The sequence below is a fragment of the Typopeltis vanoorti genome, chromosome 10, assembly GCF_054136105.1.
Source record: "Typopeltis vanoorti isolate ZY-2024b chromosome 10, IOZ_Tvanoo_1.0, whole genome shotgun sequence".
In the NCBI taxonomy this organism is placed as follows: domain Eukaryota; kingdom Metazoa; phylum Arthropoda; class Arachnida; order Uropygi; family Thelyphonidae; genus Typopeltis; species Typopeltis vanoorti.
The window spans coordinates 76,047,687-76,071,318 of NC_143558.1; the positions used below are offsets into that span (position 1 = coordinate 76,047,687).

A 23,632-nucleotide genomic window follows, 5' to 3' on the forward strand; every position below is an offset into this window, starting at 1 on the left:
ATAATATTTATACTGAATATTGTGATATGTGCATTAATATCTGCATAATAGAATTATGCAGAGCCTTGCTTCTTATATTATTCATGGCATTACTTATAATTCAAATTTTATTATTTATTTATTTATTGTATGGGTATAGAGCAGGTTTAATTAAATACAGTCTTAAAGAACAGAATATGTAAAATATCAGAATAAAACATTACACAGAACAAGTCATCATTTGTATTATAAATTTATGTCCATATTCATCAACCACTCAGTTGTCTTCAATAATATGCCCACTATTCCAATGGACTACCAGGGAAGGCTCATAAGCTGCATTCATACATAATGTAAATCATTGTCTGAACTGATGTGCCACAGTTGCAAGTTGGAGTTGGAATGATGCAGTAGAAGTGTGAGCATGCCACACTCCTACTGTGTCTGGTTTGAAGACAAGTGTTTGCCAGGAGCGACGAGGAAGATCAAAGCCAGATGATTGATTAGTTGGATCCTTTATAACTTCTTTGACAAACAGAGTCATATTTTTTTCATATTATTAAATTCTTTTTAAACATTTAGAAATATTAAATCCCTTACTGATTAGTTGTTCTGCAGTTTGGGATGGGGGTTGGGACAAAATCTCAGTCTGCCACTTCCAGATCACTGTGGCTCAGGAGTTGTGGATTGTTTGTGATTTTTGTATAATCTCTTTTGAAAGGATTGCTTCCTGCATAGATTTGGTGGAGCAGTAATGCTGAAAACTGAAAGCCAGTGAACTGGGATCTGACTGTTTCTGTCCTGGCTGTCGAAGAATAAATAGGGTTGGAGTCAAATGGATGTGTAATCTTATTAAGCAAGAAATTTATAAGAAAAGGATGCTGTGGAAGGAATACCATGTGCATAAGGATGATGTCCATTATGAAAATTATAAGCAGCATGCTAGAAGAATCACAACTGTTGTACGGAAAACTAAGTCTGAGTATGAAAAGAAACTGGCTCTGCAAGTTAACACACCCCACAAGAATTCAGTTGATATGCTTCAAGTAATGAGTGCCCATTTTGCTAAAAGCTATCAATATTGTGGATGCAATATTGAACTCACTGCCACCTCTTCACTGTATGAAGAAACTTGTGTATGAGGAGAAGGTATTAGAGCTGTTGCACAAACTGAATAAGAATTCAGCAATAGGGACTGATAGGATATCAGCATGGGTGCTGAAAGAGTGATCATCTGAACTGGCTATTCCTTTAACCAGGCTATATAATTTGTCTCGGAACAGGGAAGATTCCACAGGAGTGGAAAGAATGTATGGTAATCCCATTGCACAAGGGTGGCGCAAAGACAGACGTATCCAAATATTGACCAATCAGTATCTCAGGAATGGTGGTGAAGATTTTGGAACTCTTGGTTAGGACTCACATTCAGAAATAGGTTGCAAGAGCATCTCTACTATGCAGCGAACAGCATGGGTTTATTAAGGAAAAGTCATGTTTTAGCAGCTTGCTCACATTCTATAATAATGTTACCATTGAGCTAGACAAGGGGAATGGATACACCATGAAACTTTTGGATTTTACTAAGGCTTTTGACAGAATACAGCATGGAAGACCTTTGGATAAATTGGAGAATATGGTGGATTATAAAATATTAATGGGGGATAAGAGAATGGCTGACTAACAGATATCAAAAAGTAGCATATGGGAGATGCGAGTCTGCAAGATTCAAGGCAACAAGTAGTGTGCCTCAAGAATCAATCCTTGTTCCATTTGTTATTCACTCTACACTAATTCCATTGGGAAGGATTTGAGATGTGAATTATAACTGTTTACTGATGTTGGAGAGATAGGTAGGGTAATCAAGAGTGCTGCTATATCCAGTACTTGCAGAATGATTTTAATGGGCTGGAATTGTGGCATGGGAAAATGGATGTCATTTCAATGTCAGTATTAATGTCATTGTATTAATTGTCAGTATTAATTTCAATGTTATATCCAATGTCGTGTTTTATTGGTTGAATTATGTTTGAAGAAAATTATCAGGTCAGGGATCTTGGAGTTATTAGATAGGAAGCTTGAAGTTCAGGAGCCATGTAGCAAAGATTGTAAATACAATTCAAAACATAATTGCAATGCTGAAACAAAGTCTAACATGTAAAGGATGTCATTTTGCCCCTTTACAAGGCCTTGATAAGACCTCACTTGGATTATTGTCTGCAGATCTGGTCTCCTAGTTTCCATTGTGATTCTGATGGTGGAGAGAGTGCAAATGAGAGTGTTAAAAATATCAGGATTGTGGAATACTGATTATGAAGACAGATTGAGAATTTTTAGACTGCAGACACTAGCAAACAGGAGAAAGAGGGATGACACGATTATGACTTACAAACTTATGAAAGTGTCATACAGGATTTCAGTTGATGGAATCTTTTATTTTATGGAGGGTGGGGAAAGAACAAGAAGGCCTCCTTGGAAGCTGAGAATGAATGCTGCTAAGAAGGGATGAGAATGAGACTTTTCTGACATGGAGTGGTGCATGATTGAAATGGATTGCCTTTGGATGTTGTGTGTGTGTGTGTGTGCGTGCGTGTGTGTGCATGCGCACAACATCCAATGAATTAAAAACAAGTATGATAACTGGTGTGTGTATTATGTGGCCTCACTTGATGAGTCCCTGACTCCCTGGAAGTATCTCTTAATAATAATAATATCTTTAATCGTGTTCTGCTCAGGCTTAACAAACCATACAATGTTATCTGGTTTCTTGTTAAAGATGCTCCAAATTGCCTTGCAGAAGTTCCATCTCAGGAAGGGCATCGATCAGGTTAGTTGGACTCTCAGGCCTACCCGAAGGATGATTGGGAGGTGTTGAGTTTGATAAAGCTGTGGAGTACTTGTCAGATTATGGAGACTGTCAACAGTTCACTGTTGGTAGTAACAAAGCATAAGTCAGGGTTGGTGTCAGTATCCTACCATCTAGAGTGAAACATGCCTAGTTGGAGATTGTAAATTAAAGATACTAAGAAATTATATTCTTGGTTAATCCTTTATCCAAGCATTAGCAAACAAAGTTTGTACCTGAAGTATTTTCAGGACTGGGGCAACTCGTATATAGAAGCTAATGACTTCGCATCACTTGCCATAGTATACCATAATGCAAAGCATATATCCTTACAGACATGTATAATGCTATGCATGATGGGAAGGGTTACTACCCAGATTGGTTTCATCGGTGGGAGCCAGACCTCGAGGTGATGCTAAGGTTGAAGTAATGCAGAAGTCATATTTTCATATACAAGCAGCCAAAAGATGTTACACCGTATTCTTTAAATACTCTGGATTAGAGATAGTTGTTTGAAGTTTTTCCACGTGCTTATAATATAAATTTAAAGATACTAAGAAATTATATTCTTGGTTTAATCCTTTTTTCCAATTGTAAGCAAACAAAGTTTGCCCTTGAAGTATTTTCAGGACTGGGGTAACTCGTGTGTAGAAGCTAATGACTTCACATCACTTGCTTTAGTATCCGATAATGCTATGCATTATGGGAAGGGTCACTACCCAGACCAGTTTTAACCTTTATTGAGGTTTCATCAGTGGGAAACAAGTGGAAAAACTTCCATCAGCTATCTCTAATCCAGAGTATTTTAAGAATAAGGTGCGACACCTTTTGACTGCTCGTATATGAAAATATGACTTATGCATTAATTCAACCTTAGTATCACTTTTGGGGCTTGCTTCCACTGATGAGATCTCAATACAGGTCAAAACCGCTCTTGGTAGTGACCCTTCCCATAATGCATAGCATTATACATGTTCGTAAGGATATGTACTTTGCATTATATTATACTAAGGCAAGTGATGTGAAGTCATTAGCTTCTGTATACGAGTTGCACCAGTTCTGAAAATACTTCAGGTGCAAACTTTGTTTGCTTACACTTTGATAAAGGATTAAACCAAGAATATAATTTCTTGGTATCTTTAATTTATAGTATAACCAAGTGAAAAAAACTTCCAACAACTAGTTGGAGATTGGTTCAAGGTTATATTGTGAGTGGTCTCGTGTAATTTGACACTCATGTAAAATTAATGATTTCTTTATCTGTTTTATTGTGTTTTTTCCTTAGAAAATTAGTGTATTAGGATAGATTTTCATGTTTTTAGAGTATTTAGTATATTTATAAGATTTTTATTGTGATATTGTTGGCATGGCACTAATGCAATGAACAGTTGTGGCGAAGACCACGTTGTCCAGCGATTTGAATTTGTGAGATTTTATTCAGTGCAGTGTGTGTGAAATATATTTGTCGAGAAAATTAACGAATATGTGGAAAGAAATTGAAACTGGAGAGAGATGGTAAGATGGAAAATAGTGTTATTAATGTCGAATGTGTGGCCGTGGAACTAGTGGAGAATGAAATGGATATTAATAAAGAAATTGTGCACTTAAATGTTATCCTTCATAGGACAAAGTGGAAACTGAAAAATTGCAGAGACAGCAAGAGTTAAGCTCGACTGAAAATCAAAAAAAGCAGGTGATCCGAAGGAATAATATAGACTGACTGAACAAACAAGAAAAACAAGTTAAAGAGAAAATTATGTGTGGAGACTCAGTGATCAGGGGAGTACTTAACAAAAGTATGATAAAATCAAGTTTCCCAAGTGCAAAAATTCACAATATTAGCCACGCCATCTGGATGAAAAAAAAAAGGTAAGTTGAAGGAAATTATTGTCTTGGTTGGTATAAATGATTTGAGAGGCAAGGAGTATTCTATGAGGGAGGATGTGCGAGAAGGTGAAGATTGTAAGTCTCCTACCACGCTATGATAGAGGCAAACTGAGGAGGAGAGCATTTATAACCAGTTAGTCTATATGTAGAATTGTGGATCTGTAGTCTCTGTTTGACTGAAAGAAGGATTTTTACAATGCTGATGGACTGCATCTAAATGGTTTTAGGTGTCTGGAGAGAGCTTTCTTCACTGAGCATGCTGAAGTGCAAATTTAGGGAAATTTAAGCAATTAGGGTGGAAGCAAGTTTATGTGAAATAACATAAAACGAATGAAACATAAAACCCATGAAAGAATGACTGTGAGAATGACCAGTTGAGTAATCTAGTCTCTCAAGCATTTAAATCTGTAGCATATTGAATAGAGTAGTCAATTCAGAAAGTAAAGGTGGGTGGGGACTAAACCGATGCTGCAGTTTCTATATAGTAATGCCAGAAGTATCAGGAACAAGAGGGTGGAGTTTTTGGCATTGGTTTGTGCAATCTCGCCAAACCTTATAGTCATTAGTGAGACTTGGTTAACAGCAGATGATATAGTTACAGGGATTGAATGTAAAGGGTTTAGTATTTTCAAGGAATATAAAGAAGATAAGATGGGGAAGTACTGCTGATGATAGCAGATGAATTGTAACCAAAAAGATTAGGAGACAGGTAGGAAGGTGGCTGTTCATTTGAAGCAATTTGTTGTGATATTAAGGCTAGTACAACAAAACAGAGTTGGTTGTTACTATAGGCCAGGGAGTTCCACAGATAATCTGGAAGACATGCATTGTCAATTTAGTGCAATGAGTACAGGTCAAGTGATTATTATGGGGAACTTCAGCTGTGGAGATATAGACTGAAAGGAAGAAAGATCACATGGCAGGAAGCAAATAGAATTTATACACCTGCTAAGAGACAATTACTTAAGGCAGCATGTGATAGTGGGGACTAGGGGTGGGAGCGTATTGGACCTGGTCATAGGATCAGAAGAGCTATCCATAACCAAGATGACAACATTGTCTCCAATTGGTGAAAGTGATCATGTGTTCTTGACTTGGCAGATTGTAAAATATGAGGAATATTCTATCAAGAAAGGGTATTTGCAGAACTATAAGGCAGATGATTATGACATGCTTAGGAAGAAGCTTAAATCTGTAGCATAGCATAAAACACTGCAGGATAAGGATGTTAGTAGGGCATGTGATATAGTTAAGGGTCATCTAGAGGGAGCAGTATAAAATTGTATACCAAGGGTAAGAAGGGGAGGGTCAATTAGGTAGGAGTTAGCTGGATGAGTAATATCATTAAGCACAAGCTGTAGAAAAAGAAAATGCTGTTGAGAGTATGTAAAGAGAAAGATGACCAGCATACTCATTAACAGTACAAGGCTCGGGCAAGAAAGGTGACCAGCATGGCAATGAAGGCAAAATCAGATTATGACAAGACTCTAGCTGAGCCAGCAAGTGAAAATCCTAAAGAATTCTTTCATTGTGTGGCAAGTAAAAGGAAGATTGACCTTAATGAGTGATGGTCAAGAATTGACAGAAACGGGTAAAATAGTTGAATTACTGAATTACCACTTTTCAGGGGTATATCATCCTAGTGAGGGTAATGCTTTAACCTATGTAACAGACACTTATGTGGGAACAGAGGTGGAAGAATTAGAGTTTCTTACGATATTGCAAAATCTCAATGTAATTACAGCTGTGGAATTAGATGTGATATCAGCTAGAATTTTGTGAGAATGTGCAAGGGAACTGGCAATGCCTTTGACTAGGCTCAAGTCTTAACTCTGGTAGAGTTCCAGTGGAGTGGAAAAATGGCAAAATAATTCCTTTGCATAACAGAGGTTCTAAGACTGCAGTAGCAAATTATAGACCAATCAGTGTCTTAGGCATGGTGTTAAAAGTACTAGAAAAATTGGTAACAAAGAGAATTTTAGAATGGGTAGATAAAAATGATACTACATAACAGTCAACATGACAACAGCTGAGTTGGATAAAGGAAATGACTACACAATAATTTTGCTGGATTTTGCAAAGGCATTTGACAGAATACCACAAATCAGGATGATATAACACTGATTAAGTGGATAAGAGGGTGGCTGCTGGACATATATCAGAAAGTGGTATATGGAGGAGCAGAATCAAGGCAAAAACATGTGACTAGTGGTGTGCTGCAAGGTTCTGTGTTGGGACCATTGCTGTTTAAGTACATAAATGATATAGGATATAACCTGAAAGGAAATATTCAGTTGTTTGCTGATGATGCAAAATTAGGTAGGATAATAGTTAATCAATGCAATGTGGAGAGCTTGCAGGATGATTTAAATAGGCTGTCAGTATAGGCATCAGTGTAATGTGAAGAAATGTAAAGTTATGCATTTTGGGATAAGTAGATTACAAGCTGTTTATCACATTGATGGCACTGTATTCCATGAAATAAATGAAGCTAGAGATTTAGGGGTGGTGGTAGACAGAATTAAAGTTTAGACGACATATTGCAAGGTTACTAAGGTAGCCCATAATATTACTTGGCTACTGAAGAACACATTAACAAGTAGATAAAAAGAACTTGGTATTCCTCTTTATAAGGCCTTGATACACCCACATCTTTACTACTGTGCTGAAGTCTGTTCCCCTGGGTTTCTTAGGGATGAGGAAGTGCAAGATTCAGAGGCGAGTGGCCTGTGGAATGTTCCCTATAAGGACAGGTGTGAGATTATAGTTACAGGAATGAATGTAAAGGGTATTGTATTTTCAGGGCGGATAAAGGGTATTTCTGATGATAGCTGAATTACAACTAACAAAATTAGAAATTAAAGAGAATTTTACTTCTTGGGAAGGTAGTTCATTTGAGGCTATCTGTGATAGAGGTCAATAGGACAAAATATATTGTTGGTTGCTGCTGTAAACCAAGGGATCCACAGGAAGATGTGGATGCTATATTTAGCACAATGAGTGCAAGCTGAACAATTATTATGGGAGACTTTACTATGGGGAACATAGATTGGAGGGAAGAAAGGGGCATGGAAAGATGGAAGTAGAATTTATACAGTTGCTAAGAGATAATTACCTGAAAGAAGATATTATAGAGAGGACCAGGAGTTTGGGAGTGCTGGATCTGGTATTTATTCGCAATTCATAATAAAGAGACAGTCCAATTAGATAAAGGAAATGGCTACACTACGATACTACTGGACAGAATTTGACAGAATGCGAATGGTGGAAGTTAGAAGAATGAAGGAAGGTGACTAGTGGAGTACCTCAGGGTTCTGTACTAGAGCCATGTTAAATGTGTATATTAATGATATAGGAAATGATTTAAGGGATGGAATATTCAGTTATTTTCAGATGATGCAATACTAGGAAGGGCAGCAGTTGATAAAGATGATACAGTTATCCTTCAAGATGATTTAAATAAATTGACATTGTGAGCAGAGGATAATGATTGTCAGTTTAATGTTACAAAATGTAAGGTTATACACTTCAGGTTGAAAAGGTTACATACAGTGTATTATATTGATGGTACCATCAGAGACTTATGGATAATGGTGGACAGAGAGTTGAAGTTCAGAGGGCATATTGCAAAAGTTGGTAAAATACAGTAGTTCAAATGATTACTCGAATGTTGAAAAACACACTAACAAGCAAAGTTTAGCGAAGTTATTATTTCTCTTTATAAGGCTATGATTTGGTTGCATCTCGACCACTGTGCACAGATTTGGTCACTTGGGTTTCTTGGGGATCAGGGGGTGATAGAGAGGATTCACAGATGAATGACTAAGCTGGTGACAGGTCTGTGGAATGCTCCCTATGAGGATAAGTTTAAGGTGTGGATTACAAAGTTTAGTTGAAGGTAGAAAAGAGGGGACATGATAGAAACTTATATGGATAATAAAGGAGTTTTATGCAATTGACTGAAAGGAAATTTTCCAATATATGACAAGCAGAGAACTAGGGATCATCAGTAGAAATTGTGTAAGAGTGTAGTTAGTAAGGATGTACAGATTAGATTTTTTGAATGGAGAGTGGCAAACAAGTGGAACATTTAGTTGCCACAATTAGTTGTAAATGTTCTGACACTGAATGAGTTTCAGGAGAAGTGCAAGAGTTTTGTGTGTATAAGAGTTAGTGTGGGTCTCCTGTGATGAGTGTTCGGATGTCTTGGAGATACTGTATAATAATAATAACCCAAAGAATCTCTGGAAGGTTCACTAGTCCTATATGGAGGTTGCAAGGTTTTTGACCTCCCAGAAACTTGGGTTTTTTCATCTGGTTTTTTCAAAACAGGCAAGATGGCTAGAAATACTTTCACCATTATTCCATAGTACAGTGGCCTCATAATTTTGGTTGCTGTAATTCAAATCAACTCAACCCAGTCCGTCCTGTTTTTCTGTAGTGCAATATTTCCTGACCAGTGGTCTGTGGACCACTCGAAGCCTATGAGAAGCTAGAATGTAATCCTCCAAGTGTTGTTGATCTAAATATAACAAATGAAAATTATTCAAAATCTTTATAAGTTCTCATTTTTTCAAGTTCTGTTCCTTACTCTGAAAATAACTATGTTGTTATTTTCTGAAAAGAACCTTTTTTGTAACATACTACACCAGTGACATCCACCAATCCCAAAAATACACCTACATGTATACCTTATCAGTAGTCTTAGCTTAATCTCTCCTTGTCATCTGTAATTATGTGTCTTCAAGAATGCTTGTGGAATAGGGACAAACCTCCTCCTGTCCCTGAATCATATCAGAAATAGGAGTAAGCAGCAGTGGAACATGATTCCAAAAATCTTTATAAATATTTTTTTACTCTGAATGAATATGCATTTTATTTTTATATTATGAGAGAACCTTCTTAGCAAATTACACATCACATGTTGATGTGATTTGTAATGTGGTCCTTAATATCATTCAGTGAGATTAAGAGTAATATTGTTGATCACTCAGAGTTTTTGGAGAGGTATCCCTGCACTCTAATATAACTCAGAGGTCGAAACTGGTCTTGGTAGTGGCCCTTCCCATAATGCATAGCATTATACATGTCTGTAAGGATATGTGCATTGCATTATGGGATACTAAGGCAATTGATGTGAAGTCGTTAGCCTTTATATACAAGTAGCCCAGCCATGAAGTTACTTCATGCACAAACTTTGTTTGCTTACACTTGGATAAAGACACAGCAGGTGAAAGTAGCAAGCTTTCATCTTACCTTTATTATATGGGATGGCAATAGTTTTGCTGTGATCCTGTTTGTTGGTTACAGGATGGATGGGAGAACATGTAGTATTTTATCTATTTTATATGGGCTGTTTCATTGGAACAAATAGCCCTGGCTGAGTGAGTAAGTGTTTCCAAGATATGCCATACTGTTGGAATGGGTAATGGTGTGATTGTTTATGTAAATACCTTCCTGCATGTGTGGGTTTTCTGTAAATGGAAAAGAATAATGAACCATTTGGAAGATGTGTCACTATGAAGTTCATTTATGATGTTGGCTGTTAAGATGTGCTAAAAATGTGTCTGGGCCATGAGAACAAATTGCAAACACATGAACAACATAGTGCAGCCAAACTAGTGGTGTATAAGTATAGCTGTGTTCAGTGCTTTATTTTCAAAATATTCCACATAGCAGTTGGCTAGTGAGGCGAAAAAGGGGAACCCATAGCAGTCCCATCTGGCTGTTTGTATATTTTTCCTTTCCAAATGAAATAACCAATGGTTAATTTGAATAATTCAGTTATGTCAGAGAGGAATTGTGGCTTAATGAGGTTAAGGGTCTCTGCCAAAGGTGCTGTCCATGTGAAGTAATATCCATTCTAATTATGATGTCAGAATCTGTCAGGGTTAAATTTTGTATCAGTGTTTTAAAGTACAGAGAATTTTTAATAAAAGAGGGAGAGTTGCCTGTGGGAGAAGGAGTGAGGAGTGCTTTTGTTGTTTGTTAAATGTTTGGATGATTTGTAGGTAGGGCTGTTGATGCTGTCACAAAGGGGGTTATTGGGTTGTGAATTTTGGGAATCCCATATATCTGGGATCGTTTGACATGATATGATTTTAGCTTTTCGGTAATCTTTGGACCAAGATGTAACATTTTTAATAATTTGTAATAAAAAAAGTGTACAAAGGTATTGCAGAAATCATATATTTCTCATATGCAAGTAGTAAAAAAGGTGTATCAAGAAATATGATTTCTGCATTACTTCAACTTTTGTATTTCTTCTGGGTTTGGCTTCAACTAATGAGACCTCAATAAACATAAAAAACAAGTAAGGGTAGTGGTCCTTCCCCTAATGCATAGCAATATTCACTGAAAGGACATGTGCTTGCATTGTGGGATGCTAAAGCAATTAATGTGAAGTCATTAGCCTCTATATGTATCAAGAAATATGATTTCTGCATTACTTCAACTTTTGTATTTCTTCTGGGTTTGGCTTCAACTGATGAGATCTCAATAAACATAAAAACAAATACGGGTAGTGGTCCTTCCCCTAATGCATAGCAATATTCACTGAAAGGACGTGTGCTTGCATTGTGGGATGCTAAAGCAATTAATGTGAAGTTATTAGCCTCTATATACAAGTATCCTAGTCGTGAAGATACTTCACCTGCAAACTTTGCTTGCTTTGTTTACAAGAATATAATGTCTTGGCAAGTTTAATTTTAATTATAACCAAGTGAAAAACCTTCTACAGTATAATATAGTGTATATAAGATTAAGAACAGGTGTTAGTTCCAGAACACATCTCTTGAGCACAACTAGTTTTGGATACCAGATTTTTGCTCCTGATTCCATCAGATGTTTCATGATTCTTCTGATGTCTTTCTGGCAGAAGGTCACAGAAGCCACATGATACAATGTTACAGGTAAAGAAGGAGGTAATTTATTTTGGTCATGCAAAATACTAAAAGGTATAACTACAATTGGCATGGAGGGGAGGGATTTCCTACATTTAGCCATTTCAGCCCTGTTAATGATGTTTTTTCAAGTGTTGCAGATTTCAGGGTATGTTATGAATGAAGCTGGATTTTTTTATCTTGAGCCACTTATGATAAGCTGTTTTATTTTCTTGGACTGCCCAGGCACACTTATAGGAAAACTATGGCTGAGAATTATGATGGGAATTTTAAAAACAGTGGAGAAATGAAGGTCTTCATTTCAGCATAGATAACTTCTGTAACAAGATCATAAAAAGTATCTAAATCAGCGTGACTACATCTAGTACTTTCGTACTAGATCAAGTGTGTTTTATAAATTTTTAGTGTTCTAGTACGTTCACCAACAGATGTAGTACTTTTTCCCTTCCAAATAATAATAACAACAACATGAGAGTTATATGAGTTGAATATTTTTCTCTTTTCCCACCTCCCCATATGTCACATTCATTGACACAAGAATATGATTTCTGTTTTTTCCTACCCCTCTCACTGTTCGCTAGTCTTCCCCCCACGTCACACAGTCCGACTAGCATTAGCCAATGAAAATATATTCTTTGCTGTTCAAACACTTCTCGAGTGTTATAAGAAGTTCAGTGTTTTTATTAACAAAAACTTGTTTAATTCTTCATAGAAAATATTATTATTAAGATTTTATTTTTAAACATAGAAAAGTGACAAGAAAAACTTTCTAAATTTAAATTTGATTCTAAATCTCAGGGGAAAATGTGTAGTGCATGAGTCAGTCAAGTACATAAACGAGATATTGAAAGCGAAGATCTCAATTCCAGCTCTTCCCACTCACAAGAAACCACTTCTCACACAGGCAATTCAGATAAAAGAGAAAGTGATGCTAGTTATGACTCAAATTCGGGTTTGCAAGGTTCATCTAAAAAGATGAAAAAATCATATAAGCAAAAATTCAAAGAAGAATGGTTGGAGGATCCCATTCTTAAATCCTGAATTTATTCAGGTAAAAGTAAAGGACACACTGCTTATTGTAAATTTTGTGATAGAAGCATTAATTGTAGCAAATGTCTATTGATTCATTATGCAAACACCCCAAAAGACTTGCAGAATGTAGAATCTAAAACAAGCTCACCATGTATAATGTCATTGTTTAAATCCAGTTTCAAATACCAGTCGGAAAAATAAATTAAAAAGGCAGAATTAAGATTATGGTAATATGATGCAGACAGGGTGCACCCCTTTCGTACAGGGGTGCAAAGAACCCGGGCGGCACAATTTAGGGGGTGATATAATCGAACACGTCCATAAAAAATAGGGAATAAATAATACACTGAAATGTTTGTGCATATTTGTCACCTTCGAATGTGAGAGATTTTAGTGAGGGGCTGAGTCACTGGGTAGTTAAATAAATGTTACGAGCTTCAACACAACTTACTTTAATCACTGCTCTCAGCACACTGAACAAATATTCTAGGAATTTCTTGAGTTTTCTTCTTGATGGACCTGTGTTTCACTCAGGATTTTTCCATGTGCGCAGGTCACAAAGATGCCTCCAATGATCTCGATCTTGAGCCTCTCTCTTCCATGTTATACCCTAGATTTCATGAGTGGATCTTCTCATCTTGTAGGTGGTCTTTCTGGTTTTCTCTTTATTCTTGTTGGCAGTTGAATATTCTATATGTCCATCTGTTATTCCGTAGTCTGACTTTGTAACCTGCCTATCTCATCCAGCTTTCATATACTGCAATTACCATATCTTTTATGCCTGATCTCTTTCTTAGTTCCATGATTCTAACATGTTCCATTTTGTTGATGTTACAAATCCTACGTTCCATTGCATGCTGAGTTTGAGAGTATTTTTCTTTTCTTGTTGTGTTCCATGTTACATTATAGGAATGTGTTTGTTAATTATATAAAAATAAGTTGTTTTTACTATTTATGTTTTTTATTTCTTTATTTTAATATTCATTCCTTGTAATGTGCAGTATAATAAAATGATTCCTGACGTGTTATTGTACTTTAGGATCCTTTAATTTTTAATGGAAAAGGGGCATAAAACTTTTGCACTCGGGAGGCGCAAACCAAAGGAATGGCCCTGGATGCCAAACACAATTTGCTTTCGTGACTTATGGATACTCTTCCAACTCTATTGAAAACAATTGCAACTGATAGTGAAATTGCTAAGAAAATACAGTGCGGACACACTAAATGTAACTATTTTATAAAAAATGCTTTGGCTGTAGATTCATGCAATGAAATCTCAAAAAAAAAAAAAAAGAAAAACCTCCTTTGGTGAATGGACTCCTTTTGACAAAAGAAAAATTGAAACATTCATCAGCTACATATTTTACTATTTCTGAAGAGTTAATTAATTTAGCAAAATCTGATAAAAATAATGAATAAATACTTCCAGTGTTTTTCCTACCAGAAAATTCCAACCCATGACCTGTTGGTTGGAGAGTGGATATGATAACCACTCAGCCAACCAGGCCAGCAGACAAAACAAAAATATTATTATTATTATTATTACCCCAAGACCTCATGGAGTCAAAGACTCATCTGGGAGGTCCTTTTATCACACACACACACACACACAGCTCATCATACCATGTCTTAAACACACTCAAACATCTTGCAGAAACCACACTCTCAGGCAAGGCATTCCAATCATTTACAACTCTGCATGAAGAAAACCTGCCTCTCACTCCCCTACTCATACCCTATTTATACAGTTTCCAGAAATGACCTCTGGTTCTCCCCCAATCTCCCACTATTTTATGTAGAACTTCTCCAGCATTGATCCTATAACAACCCCTTACTAATTTGTAGGTCTCTATCATATCTCCAGTCTTCCTCCTGTCCACCAGACTGCAAATTACATCTTCTCAATCTTTCCTCATACTCAACATTCCAGAGGTCAGAAACTACATAAGTCAGTTGTCTTTGGACCCTTTCCAACATCTATTCATCCTTCTGAAAACCAGGTGAGCAAATCTGGGCACAATAGTCCATGTGTGGCTTAATCAAAGCCTTATACAACGGAACAAGAATCTCCCTTCTTCTATATGTCAGTGTCCTCTGCATCATTCCCAGAAGCCTTTGTGTTGTCTTCACAATTTTGGCTATGTGTCCCCTAAATTTCAGATCCTTATCCACTATCACCCCCAGATCTCTTATTTCTTTCACCTCCAACAATATATCCTCACCAAGCATAAATTCTGCATCCCATCTTTGTTTTCCAAATTTTAAAACCTTACATTTTGCAACATTTTCTGTGCCCAATCACTCAATTTATTCAAGTCTTCTTGTAAGGCCACAACATCTTTTCTACTCTTCATGGTTCGTCCCAACTTTGCATCATCTGCAAACAACTGAATATCTCCGTCCAAATCTTCACCAATATCATTAATATACAAGTTAAACAGTAATGACCCTAAAACAGACCCCTGAGTCACTCCACTAGTGACTTTCCTTTTCCTGGATATCGTTCCCCTATACACAACTTGTTGATACTTATCAGATAGCCAGTCTCCAATCCAATGCACTGATCTAATATCCTACCCCATCTGCTCTAGTTTGACTGTCAACTTATCATGAGGTACTCTATCAACAGCCTTTGCAAAATCCAAGTATATTACTGTGTATCCTTCTCCTCTGTCCAAGGAAGCAGTCATTTTATTGTAATAAGTAAGTAGATTACTAAAACATGACCTCCATTTAGCAAATCCATGCTGTCCATCAAATATAATGCCATTGATGTCACCCTAACTCTGGATCCTAGTTCTCACAAGCTTCTCCAACAACTTAACCACAACACTGAAGTGGCACAATCTTGCCCTCCTTCCACTCCTTAGGAACTTGACCGAGTGCAAGACTCTTATTAAAAAAATTTTTTAAGGCAATTGTCAACTCCCCGGCACATTCCTTCAGAATAGATGGTGGTATATTATCAAGTCCCACAGCCTTATTAACATCTAGTTTACTCAAATCCCCATACACCTCATGCTCACTTAGTCAGTTCCATTATCAACTGCTCTCAATCTCTCCATGAAGTCACATTCACAAGATTGAAAGACCTTTATGAACTGCTCATTAAGTATCTCCACCACACATTCTGCAACAGCTGCCTTTATACCATTTTCTCCAATCAGTGTCATCCTTCCATAATCATTCTTTCTTTTGCTGGGTACATATCGAAAGAACTCCTTATGATTCTTTATGGCATCATTTGCTAACTGTTGTTCATACCTCTCTTTAGCTACCCTCACCAACCAAGTCACCCTCCTTGCCTGGTCTTTGTAGACCTCATGGAATTGGTTATTTCCACTTCTCTTATGCTGCCTCCACAATGCCCTTTTTCTCTGTATCGCATGCTTAATCTCTTTATTCGTCCATCTCACACCTACCTCATTTAACCTTCTCACCCTTGGAATACATTTAGACATTGTATCTACTAGATAGTTTTTGAAAATCCCCCAAGCTGCATTGATCTCTTTTCCAGCTAACTCCTCATTTGATGCTACACCTGGAAGCTGTCTCCTCAGCTCTTCATAATCACCTCCCCCCCCCCTTGTAGTTCCACATATACCCTTTTCTCACAGAGGTCCTCACACTGCTGGCAACCACCTAGGTAATCAGTCTCACCAATTGGTGGATGATTTGACACCTCATTTATAATTACATCCTCTGATGAGATGACCAAATCCAAGGCCCTCAATCCTCGTGTGCCCTCTGTTACATACTGTCTGAGGTAGTTATCCCCTTAATAAACTCATTTTCTTTACTTCCAGTTGCTATCTCATCATTCAGTCTATATTGCCATGATTAAAATCGCCCATAACGATCACCCTTTTCTTATTTGCTTGGCTAATTTGATTATACATTTCATTATCACTGCCATCCACATTACCTAGTCTATAACAACATCCAACCAAGTATTTGATTCCATTCACCTCTATCTCACACCATACTGCCTGAAAACTACTGGCACTATTTCCCTCTTTCATCTCTACTTTGTATGGATATAACTCTTTCTCTATCATCAATGGCACTCCTCCCCTCCCTTTTTACTCCTTCTATCCTCACAAAACACATTATACACTTCCATCTCAATTCCTGTCAGGATATCATCCTCTTCCAACAATGTCTCACTTATTCCAATAATCTTTGGGTGAACAGACGCAATTAGTGCAACCATTTCATCTACCTAGCTTCTCATACTTCTAGCATTTGTATACAAACACAACAGCTTATTTCTGGATCTACAGCTATTTCCACTGATACCACTCACTCGATGTGATCTCTCCATGCTTGACTGGGGCCATTTCCCTTTCTGTTTATTCATTTTAGAACCCTTTTCAATTCCAACTGTTTCCTCTTGATCCCAGGTCATCACATTCCTTTCCTGTCTACACATGCTCTAACCTCCTCTTGGAGCATCCACCTTTCTCATGCTGTGTACCCATGTCCACCCTGAGCCTCCCCGTTTCCCTGCTCCTCTTGCACACCCATTTCTCTCATTTTCTATACTTATACCACTCACTTCCCCATTCATAGCCACCTCTTCAATCTCTCTTGTCTTACTCCCCTGCTCTTCCACATCACTTCCCACTTGATCTGATTCATTCTCTCTACTCACTTCTCTACCTTCCAGCAGCAGTCTCTCCAAGCCGCTCACACCATAACCACTCAAATGCAGTCCATTGCTCCCATACAGTTCACTTCGTCCCTCAAACTCATTCCACACATTAACAAACTATACTCCCGTCTCCTCACACATTTCAGCCAGCATATCATTCATAATCCTTGCTCTCTGCCTCATCTCACCACAGTCATACCTAGGCAACACGCTAACTACCCTTCCTGTCACACTATTCTCTTTTATCCTTCTAAGCAGCCTCCTGATATCCATTCTGATGTGCTCTTTGTCCTCTGTCAAATCTATAAATCTCTGAAATCTTCCCGCTTGGCAGCGTTGTAGTGCCAAAGTATGCGAGGTGAATGAGTGAGAGATGAAACTTGAATGAGATTGTCATCTGAATTACCAACAGGAATGCTCACATCAACAGTGTACCTGGAAGTAGAACTGGTTAGAAAAATCCAGAGTGATAAATCAGTAGAGAGGATTGTTAGGAGTTTTGTTTGGGAGATGAATATGCTATAGGTCATTGCTTATAGCAGATGCTCTTCTCTTCCATTTTGGTCAGTGGAGGTAGAAAAAGGAATCTAATTAGAGCGAGCCATCAAAAAGAATGACAACTTCACTGTTAGGGAATTTGTATTGTATAAAAGAGATGAGAATGATTGTCAAAATTCTGGAAAATAGTAGACAGCAGATGAATGAGACATAATGAGATGAGAAAATCTTAAACCATAGAGGATCAAAAAGGGAAGATTCAAGATGAACTTGAACTGTGGTTGTTGTTGCAGTGATTGGTCAAAAATGGAACATTGGGTTTGCATGTCTGCAGGAGATGATACATAACATGATTTAGGTTAGTGTTTACTACAAATCTTGGTAAAGTGAGTGGGAAAGAATTTGTTTTGTAAGTTTTTTTGGAGTTGTTTTTTTTATTTTAAGTGCAGCAGTAGGTTTATTTATTTAGGTTTCCTGTTAATATTTCAAAGGTGAAGAAAAAAAAAGGAGGGCAATAAAATAATAAGGAAAAGTTTTAATAATTAACAAATTGAAAATCACCGAAGCAACTAAAAGGACTGAAGATATTGAATTGGAATGATATCAGCTAACCATCCATTAGACCTGAAAAGATAAAAATATTTGAGTTTTAGAATAACTTTTTCAGATATGTCATATTTGCTAGTAACAAATATATAGATTGGGATAATGTAATTTTGTAATTACTAAATTGCTTAGAATATAATTGTATTTATGGATTACTTTTTTTTGTTTTTTCAGTCTGTTCTTTTAACGCTTCGATATGAGAAACTATCTTGGGACTATGCATCTCCTGCACATTTTCAAAACCCAGACTGTTTGCCATGCCTATTCTTGCAGTTTCAGGTACCTGGAAAAGTAGGAAGAGAGTCCAAAGTGTTTCAGATATTTTCAAGACAGGTATAGTATACAGGAAATAGCTAACTATGAATTGCAAATCAGGAAGTGACTAAATATCACACTCGATATCCTCTTCTTGTTGACATGAACCACATGCAAAGAATATACCACAAAGTATTGTGGTATATTCTTTGCATTTATCCAACTTTGTATTCCTCTTTTCGTCGAATATAAACAAGTTGCTAAAGCATTAATGACATTTAACCATACTTTCCTCTATAGAGGATGCTAATGTTGTTCTGCCTTTGGATGTGATTCCTAACAAGCCTTTCCAGTACATTACTGACTACACTAGAGATTGTAATTGGTTTATAACTTCCTGCACCAGTTTTAGCTCCCTTGTATAATGGAATTATATCTCTCCTTTCAGCCATTAGGAATTTTGCATATGCTGACACTCAAGTTAAAACCACATTTGATGCATTGCTAACTGTCTTGCCGATATTCCATTCACTCCCAAAAGTTGTATCTGATTTGAATTCTTGTAACAGCTTAGAATTTAGAATGAAATGGAAGATAATAAGATATTAATCTTAAGGTTGGCTGAAACTCACTGGAAAGAACACGGTCATTTTACAACACATAAGGGAAACAAGGTGTTTTTCTCTGGTCCAGACCATAACACTGAAAAGAGAGTTGCCATCATTGTTAATAAAAACATAAGTAAAGCAGTAAAAAGATACAACCCAGTCAGTGACAGAATCATAAGAGTAAGATTAAACACCAACCCAATTCTAACAATGCTGATACAAGTTTATGCACTCACATCAAATGCAGAAGATGAAGTAAGTGAGGAATTCTACAAAGAGTAAGATTGAATTCTACAAAAGGAATTCTACAAAGACTTAAATGAAACTATGGATACAGTACCAAGAAAGGATATTCGAATAGTTCTAAGAGACTTCTATGCTAAGGTGGGATTCAATGCACATGATGATCACTTAAATTGGATCATTGGAATAAATGGGCTGGGAATTAGAAATGAACAAGGAGAAAAACTATTGGAGTTCTGCATTGAAAGGGAATTAGCAATCACTAACACTATGTACAAACAGCACAAGAGGAGACTATACACATGGGTAGCACCTGGGAATCGATGTAAGAATCAAATTGATTACATTTTAATTGACAGAAGATAGAGGACACTAATCAATAACATCGAAACACTGCAGATGCACTGTGGATCAGACCATCAATTATTAATCTCTAATTTAAAGATCCATCTGAAAGCAAACAAGAATAACAGCATCAAAAGATATGACCTTTTCACAAACGGACAACAAATTTACAATGGACATTGAATCAGAGCTCAAGAAACAAAACAGCACACCTCAGGAACAAAGCATTGAATCATATTGGACACACCTAAAACAAACCATTGTGAAATCTGCATCAAAAACATCCCAATAAAAAAGAATGGTAGTCCATGGATTACAAAAGAAACCCTAGAATTAATTGAAAAAAGGAAACAAATTAAAACAACAGATTGGTAAAACCCAAATTACCTGAACCTGAATAAAGCTATTAAGAAATCTTGTCAAAAAGATAAAAATAGCTTAAAGAAATAGAAAGACACTCCAACTCTAATGAAACAACAGATTTATTCAAGAAGGTTAAGGATATAATCAAAAAATTCAAACCAAAACTTAATATAATTGCAGAGGGAAACAGCAAGATCTTGAATGGCACTAATGACACCAGAAGATGGAAAGAGTATTGCGCTGAGCTTTACAAGGACCCAGCTATTCAACAAGAAGACAAAGGAGCTATGAAAAACATGAAAACAGAACCAGAGATCCTCAAAAGTGAAGTAGAACAAGCAATCAAAAAATAAAGTAAAAACAAAGCCCCGGTCCTGATTCATACCAGCTGAAATGCTGAAAAACCTTGGAGAGAATGCAGTCAACTGTATACATGATTTATGCAACAAAATCTGGAAGATGTCCGAATGACTGGACTAGTTCCACCATTAGCCCAATCTATAAAAAAGGCAATCACAACAACTGTGAAAACTACCGTGCCATTGCCCTTATCTCACATACCAGCAAGATTTTACTACACGTTATTAAGGAGAGAAATCTGACTGAAGACTTAAGACTGAAGATCATATAATCTAACATCAGACAAATAATCGAAAAAGCAAGGGAATTCAACTTAAGCCTTTATCTGTGCTTTATAGATTACTCCAAGGCCTTTGACTGCATGACATGGGATATCATGCAAGAATCGGGAATACCAAACCATCTAATAACCCTCATAAAGAACTTATATCAAGGAAATCAAGCAACAATAAGAATTGAAAACTCAATGTCCTCTGCATTCCAATTTGAAAAAGGATCACGACAAGGATGCATACTCTCACCATTACTATTCAACCTTTACAGCGAAACTATTATGAAAAGATCTCTAGAAAAGTGGAATGGCGGCATTAAATTAGGTGGCCGAACAATCACTAGCCTGCGATATGTAGATGACACAGTGATAATAGCAACAAGTGAAAAGGAATTAAAATCCATCCAAAATCAACTAGAATGAGAAAGCTAAAGCCACAGTTTACGAACAAATCGCGATAAAACCAAAATAATGATTTTAAACAATGCAGAAGAGATAGATATAGAAGGAATTGAAATTGTCGACCATTTCAACTATCTTGGAGTGATAATAACAAAAAAAAAAAAGATGGATGCAAAAAAAAGATAAGAAGAAGAATAGCACTAGCTAAGAAAGCAATGACTGATTTAACTAAGTTCTGGAAAGACAGGCACATCTCCAAAAAGATGAAAATTAAGCTTGTAGAAACCTTAGTTTTTTCGGTCTTTCTCTATGCTTCTGAGTCTTGGACAATGACAAAAGATGACAGAAGAAGAAGAATTGAGGCGTTCGAGCTCTGGTGCTGGAGAAGATTGTTAAGAGTGTCTTGGATAGAAAAGCAAACAAACAAAAGTATCTTAGAAGAACTGAATAACCACACAAGACTGATAAACATAATTGAAAAGAGAATACTGCAATATTTTGGACACATATAGGAGGGAAGGCAACTGCCTGGAAAAAATAATCATTCAGGATAAACCGTGTGGGAAAAGAAAAAGAGGAAAACCCCCTCCAATAGGCGGATTGATCAAATATCAAGAATCACTGGACTTAAACTAGAACAAGCAATAAGAGAAGCACGGGGGAGAAAGAAATGGCAAAGCATCATCAGGAAGGTCACGAGTCCTCAGACACGAGGAGATCTGAGAGAGAGAGAGAGAACAGCTTTAGTACTTTTAATCTGTATTCTATTGAATAATTCTTCCCCAGCAACCAGAGAGCTAATAGGTCTGCCTTGAATATCTACACTGTACTAAAGTGGTCACTTAACTGTTTCTTGTGTAAATTACACTTTTCTACCATTCACATTCAGTAAAATTCTAGGCCTGTAGATCTTCCTGTTTTTATCTGTCTCATTTATTGATATAGTGCTGCATACATGTATCTACTCCATGCTATTGTATAGTTCTCTCTGATAATGCCAATTTAACTTGGCTGAAATATTGGAATTAATAATTTAACAGTTAGCATTAAATCTCCTATGTTGTTATATCCTAAAACAATAAATAAAATTTTGAGGAAAGCTAAAAATTAAAATGCCTATATATATTTGAATTTCTTTTAGGAAGCGAAAAAGCACTTTCTTTAAGTTAATTTAATTTATAATAAATTTAAATTTAATATAAAATTAATACATTTAAATTTAATTTTAATTAATTTTTAATTTAATTTGTAGAGAAATCTATATTTATAGCAAGGTGTAGTGAAATATACATATCTGAATGTTATAATTGCTGCTTCTTATCCATGTGCCAATAAAAAAAAGTAAATTTTGGTATCATATTTAAAATTATTATGTAGATGAAGTTTAAATGGTCAACAACATCAATTTCTGTCTCTCTCTCTGTGTGTTTCTGCAACTCTGTAATACGGTAGTAGTATTGGTAGTATGAAATGGCATACAGCTACACATTTATATATACAGGATACTCATCTTTATAATTTAAATCATAAATAAAGGAAAGAACTTGATATTGTTCACATTCAGGAATGTATAAGAAGAGCTAACCTCAGGTAGTATAGTCACTTAAACAGAATGGAGGAAGAAAGGTTAGTAAAACAAGTGTTCTTTGCAGTATAGCAGGAAAAAGACTCAGAGAACAAGATCTAGGTGGATTGATACAGTAAAAAGTGCCTTAGAAGATAAAATATAAGATCTAATAATGGAGCCTTGACAGATACCATTATAATTTGAAGGATAATTGTTGGTAGGAAATTAGTAATGATGTAACTTTTTCATGTAGTACCATCATAATATCCTGTACACACCCTGAGGGTATATGTTGGGAATTTGCTGATGATGACAAACAATGACGCAGTCCACTTCTTATGAACAACAGTTGAAATATATGCTGAAACACTTTCAGGATGTGTGTTTCTCTTTTCCTTTTGCATTTCAGCTGACCTTCAGTCAGTTTTATCCATGTGTGTACAAAACATTTAGCATTTCATAAATTTTGTAAAAAGGTCCTTGCAGAGAGAAAGAGGTGGGGGGGGGGGACTTTTAATTTTATCAACATTCTTAGACAAAATTAGTTTTCTTTCAAAATAACTTACCTTCACTTTTCCTGATAATATAAATGTGCTATAAATTATATTTGTAAAATTTAATGCCAGTCATTTTATCAAAATAAAGGACAAAATCATGCATTATCAGTTTTACTTTTTATTTTTAATTAAAAATTATTTTATAAAATAAATAAATTTTTATCTTTCATTTAAGTGCAAATCCTTGATAATTGTGAAAAACACTCAAAACCTAATGGTTGGTATTCCATGAATGCATTCATATAAGTATTTTTCACTGCT

The 23,632-nt window shown here is 36.3% G+C and overlaps 1 protein-coding gene across 5 annotated transcripts in view; it reads left to right on the top strand.

Moving 5' to 3' along the window:
- Bili (FERM domain-containing protein 8 Bili) overlaps positions 1-23,632 on the top strand; it is a 360,304-nt gene that overhangs the window by 289,926 nt on the left and 46,746 nt on the right. For all 5 annotated transcript variants that reach the window (XR_016548904.1, XM_090398633.1, XM_090398635.1 and 2 more), the window contains one exon: positions 18,575-18,733. Coding sequence is in view for 4 of the 5 variants with exons in the window: in XM_090398633.1 (XP_090254759.1) it covers positions 18,575-18,733 (159 nt within the window). In the remaining variant the exon portion in view is untranslated. The remainder of the gene's footprint in view (positions 1-18,574; positions 18,734-23,632) is intronic.